Raw genomic sequence first — 11380 nt, 5'->3', positions numbered from 1 at the left:
AACAGTGAAAATTCACATTGTGGATCCGCTAACAGGCACAGATGTCATGTGAAAACGCACATGCTCTGCCATCCACACCGCCTTTCTTCCTCTTCTTTCTGTTTCCTTTTTTTCCCCTTGCTCCTTCTCCCTCTTCTTTGTAACTAACAAAACCACCACCAACTCCTCCTCCTGCTGCTGCCCTTCCTCCTCCTCCTCAGTCCAAGTGATCACAAAAGAAACCTTCTGAGCCGGAGGCGGTGGCATTTTTAAAAAGCAAGTACATTGGAGAGAAAGAAAAAAGAAAAACAAAAGCAAAACAAAACCCAGGCACCAGCCAGCCAGCACATTTTTTTCACCCCTCCTGAAAACAAACAAACAACCAAACAACCATCAAAACAGTCACCACCACCATCATCAAAACTGTTAACATAGCAGCGGCGGCAGCAAACGTCACCCTCCGGCCACGGCGTCCACCTAAAGGGATGGTTTTCTCGGCAGAGCAGCTCTTCGCCGACTACCTTCCTCACTCGTGCTGAGCGGGATTTTTGGGCTCTCCGGGGTTCGGGCTGGGAGCAGCTTCATGACTACGCGGAGCGGGAGAGCGGCTACACCATGCGAGGTAAGCGAGCCCGCAGGCACCGTGTCTCCCCGGTCCAGCCAACTCCAGCCAGATGGGCGATGGGGGAGGGGAGCGCACCCAGCCGAAGAGGAAAGAGGTTGGCGGGGCGCAGTTACTGAGTTCGTGTTCGCAGTTGGGCTGCAAATGGCCTGGGCGTAGAAAGTTGTGGGAAGGTGTTGATGCCTCTCAGGAGTTCTGGAGGGACACGGGAGGGCGCTTTTTGGAGAGGGGGACGACGCTAGTTGCTTCCTCCCAGTCCTTGAGTTGTACTGTACCATTTTGGGGTGTCACTCTCGGGTGCGGATGCGAACGCCGGTTGGAGGGAGAGCCGGGAGAAGTATGCCTCTGGGCAGAAGCCGCTAGAAGCGCAGGGCGCGCGGCGGTCGCCGGCCGGGGTTAGGCGCGCGGGGCTCACGGGCAGGCGGCCAGGCGGGTACACACACTCTTCAGGTTACGAGGCCCACCAGCGTCCAGGTCAGCGGACAGTGTCCCTTCGTGGGAGTGGTAGGCAGAGGGGGCGGTGTCGTGGGACAAGACACAGATTCCGGGTTCGTCCCCTGCGCGCGTCCCTCGCGCCGGAGCTGCGCCCTGGCCAGGTCCGCGTGCCCGAGCCCGCGCGGCCCAGGGACGAGCGCCACCCTGAAAAAGTTGTGCGGAGAAAGTTCCAGAGGATAAAAGCCCGCGCTACCCGCGGCGGGGAAGGCTCCTTTGTCAAAGGGCCGCTGCGGGAGGTGGTGCTGGGTGAACCTTCGGGTCAGGACCCCCAGCGGCGACTGCGGTGGCAGGTCCCCTGGGCTAACTGGCGGCGGTGGGGTGACGCGCCGGGGACAGGGGCAACACACTTGTTCCGGCTGCACTTTGGGTTGCCCGGGCGGATGGCCTGGCCTGCTTTAGGGAATCACTTGATCCGTCTCCTCCCCTGCGGTGCCAGGACCTTCACATTTCCTGCGCGCTGTGCCCAGAGCCGCTTTCCTCCACTGTCTGCTTGGCCACAACTTCACTCTTCTCTGGGAGAGCGGGCCGGGTGCCCGCGTGCCATGGGGATAAGTGCGAGCCTCGGAGCACCCGCCGCCCCACACTCCCCAGTGTTTCTTTCTAGCCATTCTGCGTTTCTTGCGGTGGGGCGGGGGCGGGGGCTCTCCTCTCCTCCTCCTCTGTCCCTCTGGGTCCTGGCAACAGAAAGGTGGAAACGGCCAGCTCCGGACCTTCCTACGTCCCCGAGCCCGCGTGACAGGTGGACTGGCCAAGAAGAACTTGGGAGAGTTGGGCTGCAAACACTCATCGCCTTCCACTCGGCTGTGTTCACCTCCCATCCACATTCTCAGTACCTCTTGAGGAGCGTCGGGATGCGGTATCGGGCATGTTCCCCCTGCTCTGCTCGAAGTGAATCCCGAGCCTGGACGCTAGAGCAGAGACTGGGTTAGCCAGCTAGGCGCTGGGACGTGGCAAGAAAGGGAAGGAGGAAGAGGAACAGAGAGGCCATCCATGGAGGTGGGTGGGAGGGAGGTAGCTGAAGCTAAGGGACAGAGACGTCCTGGTGAAATGGTCTTGATTGACCCGCATACTGGTAGTGGGGGCCCCGTGAGTGCGAGCTGGTTCCAGTTTAGTGTCCCGGTTGGGGGATTGGTCACATGCTCCACTGCCCAAATTCTTTCAGGAAACTATACTTGGGTAATTGGAGAGTGCAGAACCTTTAAGTTAAGGACGCCCTAGTCTTTGTTTTTGTTTTTTCTGTCCCGTCTCACTACCATCCTCTCTCCTTTCAGTTTCCCCTGCTCCTCTCTGGGATAACCAGTTCGTCCAACCCCTACTTCTCCCTTTCCAATCAATATTCCTCCCGTGGCTGAGTTCTTATATTCTGAAGGTCTGAAACCATGCGCCCACGTCAGTTCCAACCCGGCAGTAGGGCCTGGGGCCAAAAGCCACTCACTCTCCCCTTAAACTGTAGAAAACAGAGAAGTGTGGGACAAGAGTGGGTTGTAGCTTGATCGCACTGCTCCTGAAGGAGCAGTTTGCCAGCGACAGTCCAGATTCGCCAAGGCGCCCACTTCGGGGACTCGAGAAGCTTGACGCCGGGTGCTGCCTCTTACCTTGAGAAAGAAGTGGAAGCTTACTCTCCCCCCCCCCCCCACAACTCACCCCACAGCCCCAGAGGGTTCTAACTTAAGACAGCTCTCAGGGGGCCCGGGGGAACGCTCTGGAGAAAAATCAACCTTAAAAGGTGGTGGAGTCCTCTCTACCTCCTGGGCTCTCCGTTCTTGACCCTTTACTGTCCCTCCTCTGCCATCTCTGCGCGTTTCCTACAGACCGTGCCCTTCCGCGTCATCAGAGGTGATTGTATAAGGATGGAGAAAAGGTCCAGGCTACTCAGACGTCTTATGAGAGTCAGGGGTTGAACTTGAGTGTGAACTTGAGAAGTGAGAGCGGAAACGAATCAACTTTCTCTTGTGCCTGGGCTACTAAGCAGTCTATATCGGGGGAGGGGGCAGTTTTTGAACTCAGCTTTACAGTGCGCCCACTTCCTTTCCCCCTACACCACACACGCGCGCACGCACACACGCGCGCGCACACAAACACGTCCCCCATCCCCGGGTGGTCCCAGTCTGTTATTCAGCCTCGGCTCTACGGTTTGCATTTGGCAACTCTACTGGGTCAGGGCACTTGGCACAATGCAAAGTTGGTCCAGGATCGAGTGGTCGCCCTGGGGACCAACACAGTAAACCCACCCCCGACCGCCGGCCTCCACCCCGCCCCCGCCAGGTCTAGGATAGTTAAGAGACTTTATCCCGAGGGAAGCTCTGGGGTGAGAAAGGGGTTAAGAGGCTCTGATCCTTAGGTCATTGTCCTACCCCACGGCTGCACTGAGTCGGTCCCCAGCGCTACGGCTTAGTCGGGGCTGGCCTGGGGCGGAGAAGGGTGTATTTGGTGGCGCACAAAGCCTTTCACCCTTTGTCTGCTACAGAGTACCTACCACATGAGGTCTAGAGATGCTACTTCGTAGATTGCATTATTGAAAAGGATAACTTATGAATGCGGAAGGGAGGACTTTTAATTGGGTCCGTCCATAGGTGAGAAACAAGTGAGCCGAGGTGTGGATTTCATGACTCCTTCCTGGGAAGCCTGCTAGCTGTTTATTACACAGGAGCACCGAAATGGTCGGATTTTTCACCCTGCCTCCGCAGAAAACCCTGCTTCCAAAAACAGGGGCACAGATGTCGTCGCAATCAGTAGGTGATTGTGGCTCCGGCGGATTAGAAATCTGGTTTTATCCTTGCTGTAAACAAGGATGGGGCTTGGCTTTTCTAAAGTCCGGTTTTCATCTATTATTTTCAGGTAGTTAATTTTTATGAACTGCTAACTTTAGAAAAGAAGCGGCTTGCTCTCAGAGGTATGGCAAACCTTGGGAAGTCTGGAGCTCTGAACGTCCTGACGGCCAGGCCTTTAAATTTCCTGAACCTGTTCTCGATCTTAATTTCTTCCAAAAATTCCAATTAAATATTTCTAACCAACATTCCACCTCCCACAACTAAAAAACATTGGTGGAAGGACCTCTCTGTCAGTAGTCATTAGTAATTGTTCATTAAGTAATTATCAGTAAGCTGTCTTTATAATCCAAGAAGAGTAAACATTCAAACAGTTCAAAGAAAAATCCTAAAGCTATATTTCAAGTATTGTTGAAAAAATATATAGCCAGAAAATTGTTTTTCTTAGGTGGTTACATCTTGGGACTCTCTCCTCCCCCACCCTCAACATCCTGAGTGAATTTGTAACAAGTATTTTAACACAGAAGGGCGTGACATCCTGGACTTCCGGTATACATATTAGTACCATTAAGGCTTTTAACTTTTCTATATTTTCAGATCATCAGGAATTGGGAAACCAGGATGGAAATAGAAAGGGAGAACTTTGAGCAGCAGGCTTCATAAACATGGGGGATACAAGATTAAAACTCCTTTGTAGCGTTCATTTAAAACTCACAAGTCCTGGATTTTCCATAAACAGCAGTATAATTTGCTGTACTGTTTAGAAGAATCTTAAAGGATTTCTTGCATCATTATTAAAGGGGTTTATGTGAAGTTTAACTTTAACATAACTAACACATTTATTTTATATTCAATCAAAAGAAATGTCCACATTTAGTTAATTTGGTAACAATTTGTTAGACACTAAACTATTTACAACCATAAAAGCAACTATTCATGTGTGTATGCAATACAAATACACTGTATTTTAAATTTACATGTTTCATACTCATGAAACATAATTTTACAGCAGCAAAAATTTTCCAGCATGAAGAAAATACTAAATTTCAGGGTTGGTCTTCATGAACATGGCATTCCAGCTGTGTAACAATTCCTACTTTTTTTTTCCCCCCTAAAAGTAGCATATGCAGACTTGTCACTAGGATTTTTAAATGATTCAATACAGGCAGTTTTCCTAGATAAAAGGACAAGTAAAACTTTTTTTCAGCTTTATGTAGTTTTTATACTTTTTGATACAATAGTGTTAAGAAATAAAAGTGTGAATCACAAGGCATTAACTAGATTTTTTTACTGCTATGAATAACATACCTCTTATTTAAAGTACATATTATAGCATTCAATTAATACAGAGTTAAAAATATTCTAGTAAATTATTAAATTTTAAAATTCTTTATATGAGGGTCTGCTGGTGTTCTGCGAATTTGTAAATAAAGTGAGGTTTTAAATTGTGAACAGTAACATCAGTGCCACTGTACCTTGGAGAAATCTAAGCCTTACAGGTATATGAAGATATAGGAAAATTAATGCCAAAGTTAAAACCATCAAATTTTAGCCCGATTAAAACATATCAAAAATTATGAACACATACATTATTAGTGCAAATTTATTAGTGATTGAGATGACTTAAATTATATATATTTTTATCATTCTAGTATTATGATGAGAATTTCTTAAGACTAAATCATTTCTGTGTCTCTTCCGCAAAGACAAAAACAGGCTTTAAATTATATTGCCATTAATTTTATGTAATTGACATTAACAAAGTATTTTATTGTGATGTTAAAATATACAGAAAAGTAAATATTAGGAATGGAAATTTTGCTTAATAATTAAGGTTTTTAAAATTCTAGATATAGTTCTACTATTCCAACCGTTCTTATATAAAGAACAGAAATTAAGTAGACAAATGAAATAAATCTTTTGTAATGTAATGCATAATGACGTTTGATAAAATGAGCACTCTACACATAAAGTATTATTTCTGTAACTTTGTAATCATCTTCCAATTACAGCTTCGTGCAAATATTTATCTTACTTTGACTAGAATCTGTGACTTAACAGAATTCCTAGCAGATAATAGCAGTCTTTGGAGGCGTCTGTTGATACACACTGATACACAATATGTATATGTATGTGCCTATAACCACCCACTCAGAGAAGAAGAATGAATATTTGAGAGAGAAAATCATTCTTATCTTTGCTTTCACAATCCACACTTCCAAATTCAAACATATATAGAGAAACAGAAGCAACTTTCCAGAGCCTTCAAAAAGAAGAAATGAATACATGTGGTACTTTAGTCACATTAAAACAAAATAAAACAAAACAAACAAACAAAAAAACTCTTAATATTTATAAATAATCTACACAAAACTCCATTATACTACCTAATGATAATTAGAGGGAAAAGGAATCAAAGAATTTAGGACTGCCAAGTAAATAAAATATTCCCTCTCAAATTAGGCAACAAATTCATAGATAACAAGGCTTATGCCATGAATTTGAAGGATGTCTCCTTTGTAGCAAAAGACAAAGGGAGCATAGAGGAATAAATATTGATTGAACTAATCATCTGATGAATAGAAATGAGATTTACCAGTGCGCCAATATAATAGGCTATGTTAACTAGTTCTTTCATAGCGCATATGCTGCCCTTTCAACCCCTGACCCCATCCATTTCAGTTCTTAATGAGGGAAACCACAGGTGTTATAACGGCATTTATAGAGAATCAAGCTAAATATAATAACCATGTGGTTAACTAATGGCAGTGGGGAGTGGGTTCTTATGAAAGGAAATATTGAGATCGTAGCGTCACAAACAAAATTATTATGCATTGCAAGGCACTTAGAATTTTGGCTTCCTCTGTTCACCTTTAATATATATCTATGTGGCCATCAATATATCAAGTTCTAGATTTGTTGTCTGCAACAAATAATAAGTGCGATTTCATTAATGGTTATCTGGGGAGTTAAAAATAATATTCAAAGTATATTTTATCTACATTGTGTAATACCTTGCATAGCAAGCATTTAAAACATTTAAAAATAACTCTTTAAAGATATAGTGTTTTCTACTAAATGTAATATGCATTTTTCTTGGTTAGTCCTTATTTTATAACTATTAGAAATAGAATTTACTTTATGATAATTATTACAACGTTATGGTAAACTTTGTTTTAAAATTCAATTGGGATGTTCTTGGCTTTAGGCATGTTCCTACAGAGGTCAAAATAAACATGTTACCTTTGCCAAAACATGAACCTAAAAACTCGTTCAAAAACCTGTTCTTATAAAAGAACATAGGTAATTTGCTTTGACTTAAGCGTGTTCACCTCTGCATGTGAAATTTTATTAACTGGGTGGGTATGCTGACTTTGTAAATGACTTAACTAAAAAGCGTATTTATTGGTGTCATTTTTTGTGTGTGATTAGTTTTCATATCATGTGGCCCTGGGATATATTTCTCAAATTCAGAGGAATTACAGACATCAGCAAAAAAAAAAAAAAAAGACAGAGGTGGGGACAAATAATCTGGTTGATTACCGAATTATGTTTTTTGTTACTAGCCTGCTTATTGCTTTGTACTCATGTAAACCCAATATCCTGGTACCGTGGGACATATGAAAGATTTGGAATGCTTAAAGAAAACTTACACAGATTTTTATTTCATAGTAAAGCTTTTTTCCCAGTGAATGTTGTGACAAGTCAATTTTAAATTATATTTTTAAAAATTTTCATATGACTGTCCAATAAACCGTCCTTCTTTAAAGACTCTTACACCATTACCTGCATTTTATTAGGATTATATTGTAATCATGGGACAATAGCAGATATACAGTATTTTAATATTGAATTAGAAGTACAAAAGGTCCTCGCTGAATTTGGGCACCAAGTTATCCTTTAAAAAAGAAACAGCAAAAGCTTTTTTAAAAGGCCTTGGCATTTTTAATCATTACTTAGCATGGAATAAATGAGTATTACTGGCTGCAATAAAAAGTAGAATATTATTTTATTTTAATCTTCTGACTGGTTTTTTTAAATATCATTTTTAAATACAAATTTCTCTCCCTATTTGGAACCAGCCAAGCTTGATTCTCCCCTGTTCTGAAAACTTTGTCAACCTCATTGATCATCTCATTTCTAGGAGTCCAAATTAAGATATCCTCTCAAGATTGGGAACAAGACCATCTTCCTGAATATTTCAATTTTCAGTTTTAATTTTAAAAGGGACAGACACAAAGATTTCATCTTCTGCAGCCACGTATATACTAATAGAAATGTATGTGACTCACATTCATTTATCCATGATTTATTGAGCATCTAGTCAAAGTGAGGCGCAAAACTGAGCCCTAAGGATGCCCAAGTTGATAAAACATTAGACAACTGGTGAGGTCAAAGCTATGATCAAAGTGAGAGCAGAACAGAATACAGTAGGGATGCTATCAGAACATCGGAGTAGCTCTCACAGGGGAAGTGATGTTTGAGATGGGCCTTTAAGGATGCATAGAAATCTGTCTTTTGGTTAATGTATTCATCATAAATGAGGTTTATTAAATTATTGTTTCTTGTATTTCACACTTGCCTTTTATAGTAGGTGCTAGGTGAAATTTAGTTTATGGAAGTAGAACTGTTTAAAAAAGATCATATCCTGATGTAGAATAACTAGTAGTATTGTTCCCAAATAAAACTCTTACTAGTAAAATAATTTACAAGTGACAATTTAAAAAAGAAAACTCTAAAGTAATTCTTAAATTACAAAAAGAAAATGTACAGAATTAGACAAATATCAGAGTGGGGAAGAATGTAACTTGCAAAAAAAGAATCACTAGGAAAAAAATACAATGTTCTTATACATTTGTTTTTATAAGAGAAATTCTTATCTTTGTAAAATAAGGAATAAGAACATGGCTGATATATATTGAGCTTCATTTTCTTTAACCTTTAAGGCATTACCTGAAAATAGTGATATCTACTCTAGAGAGTATCTTAGATTACTAGATATCAGGAAGAACAAAATCCATTGAAGTAATAGGGCATGTCGGCAGTATCTGAGGGCAATAGTGATATTCCTCAAACTTTTCCATTTCAAGAACTTGGATGTAAGATTGAACTCTGAAAATTAAACTATAAAATCAACAGATAATAGTCTTGCTGACTTTTGAGTTATTCTCTCCCTTAAGCATATTTAAAGATGGAGAAATCCTGGACTCCTAGGCAGTAACAGAAATGTGAGTGTGAGAAACAACTATTGGCCATGTCCGTCCTAGCACTATCTATCTATAGGTAAATTGCTGATTAAGCTTAAAAAAAGTATCTACTGCAATTCACAAGTAGGCTCTTCATTTTGAAGTGATAATTTGACTTTCTGGTCTTATACATTAGCTCTTGTGAGCTTAGTTAACTTGAATCCTCGTACTAAGGTCTAATCTACTCTGAAACACTGGTGAGATCAAGTTTCTGAGCCTACAAAACTGAAAACCGGACCCTAGACTGGGGAGAATTCACAAAGGTGAATGTCACCATTTGAGACTTCCAGGCAGCCAAATCGCCACTCTTGATCATAACCCTCCGCATTAGCATAAACCTCATCTTCAAATTTCTATACAGTGAGCAAGACCACATAGTCATACGTTTTCAGTCTTGAAAAATAGATACATTTTTTAAAGTGCAGATTATCAATTGGAATTTATTAGACTAAGGAATGGTACTTTTTTGTTGTTGCAACATATCCTGATAACATAATGGCTACTGTACTTAATCTATTTACTTCATGGAACTGGAAGAATTCAAGAAGTGGCTGACTGACCCCATTTTTTGAGGCTTTTCCAAAAAGGTGAAAGGTTGGAAGAGAGGGCACAGAATGGCCCCTCTAACTTTTAGGAGCTTTGACTGAACAGTTATTAAATAAGGCAACTGGTTGTCTGGACACTCCCTCCCTCGCTTCTTTTTTTTTAATATATTTAAAATATTTTAATTTATCTGTATCGTTATATTTAGACATCACAATACAGTACTCAGCTTCAGACCTAGTTAGTTTATCAGGTTAAACTGAAAAGTATACTTGTTGACAGTGCTTTCTATTTCAAAAGGTGAATATAATACAAAACAAAAGAAAAACAAAACTAAGATTAGTATCAAGTAGAAGTATGAAATGGGAGTTATTTTTCTGAAAAATGGCATTGAAATGATATTACAATCTGTGATTCCATTCCTAACTCTGGAATAAAATCTGGCCTGTCATGTGATGGGTCACACCATTTATCTGAGCTTAAAAACAAATTTCTGTAAGTTTAGGTGGTAATAAAAGGACAGTTGTGTAAAAGGACAGTGATATGATCAGATTGGTCAGAAACTGCAGTTAGTTAAAACACAAAAATCAACATCAAGGAAAAGCAGCCTTTAGAGAACTCTGAAAACCAAGAACATTTTAGCTTATATCTGCCTCCCTCACTTCTTATTGTGGTTTCTCTGGGGCTCATCTCTGGCATCGTATGTTATATGACAATGGACACATATACCCACTTCATGTTATGCCTGGGCCAGTGCGCTTTTCTTGGTGGTAAATATAGATTGAACCTTTGGAGAACAGTGGTTTACTTGAATGCCATATGTAATATGAATCTAGATTTTTTTACTCTGGCTTTTATGGAAATATTTTTATTAAGTAAACACTAAACCACTATTTGATCTTTCCCTTAAAAAGGCTATTTAAAGACTGTCTTGTTAAATAGGATCAGAATGTGTTCTTGCCTATAATTGATTCTGAGGATATGAAATTCAAACAGTAGCACTACTTTTATTTGCCTGAATAGTGAAATGAAAACAATTGAAACTATTTATCAAACCACATTTAAAATATGTTTAATTTCACGTGTCCAAGGAATGGATCGCACAAGTGCTTCATATGGGTTCCGTAACACTGGATTAGCATAAAAACCCATATTCCAAGTTGCCCAAGTAAAAGTTTCATTATAGAGCCTGAGCCAGAATGAACACTCCAGTCATAGTTTACCATCCAGCAGCTGCTGGCTGCTAGATTCCAGAATCAAACAGTAATGTGCAAGCTTAAAGAACTCAGGCATGTTCAGTTTCTAATGAGTAATTGGCTATCCTTATCATTGTCGGGTCAAATAATAAAATTATTACATACAGCATTTCCTGTTAACTTGTACATAAGTTGTTCCTGGCACGTAGCAAAGGGATTAGACTTTTTTTTCTTTTTAAGAAGAAACCTTGTTCCAAATTTCCACAGTTGTTGAATATGAGCAAATGCCACACAGTCTGATTTGAAAAGAGGAACATTTGTTCAGGAAAAATACATCGTATCATTAAGGTGCAGTGCTTCTTGATAATAATTGTTCTAATATTTTGGATAAATTCATTTAGAAATTTTTAGGGTCCTATACTATTCATCAGTTTGCTCTAAAATTAAATTTAAAACAAATGGCCCAATATTCTGGTTTTTTTCTTTTAAATCCTGACTACTTTTAAAAGGCAATCCTAAGCACTTTCACCC

General features: G+C 40.9%; 1 protein-coding gene across 1 annotated transcript in view; it reads left to right on the top strand.

The window, feature by feature from the left end:
• Positions 1-490: 490 nt before the first annotated feature.
• RORB (RAR related orphan receptor B) overlaps positions 491-11380 on the top strand; it is a 181578-nt gene continuing 170688 nt past the window's right edge. The window contains exon 1 of the mRNA XM_060014625.1: positions 491-601. Coding sequence (XP_059870608.1) covers positions 595-601 — 7 coding nt within the window. The 5' untranslated portion in view covers positions 491-594. The remainder of the gene's footprint in view (positions 602-11380) is intronic.

This window comes from Delphinus delphis, chromosome 6, assembly GCF_949987515.2.
Source record: "Delphinus delphis chromosome 6, mDelDel1.2, whole genome shotgun sequence".
Classification (NCBI taxonomy): Eukaryota; Metazoa; Chordata; class Mammalia; order Artiodactyla; family Delphinidae; genus Delphinus; species Delphinus delphis.
The sequence above is the reverse complement of the archived record's forward strand: the minus strand, read 5'-3'. Positions and strand labels throughout refer to the sequence as shown.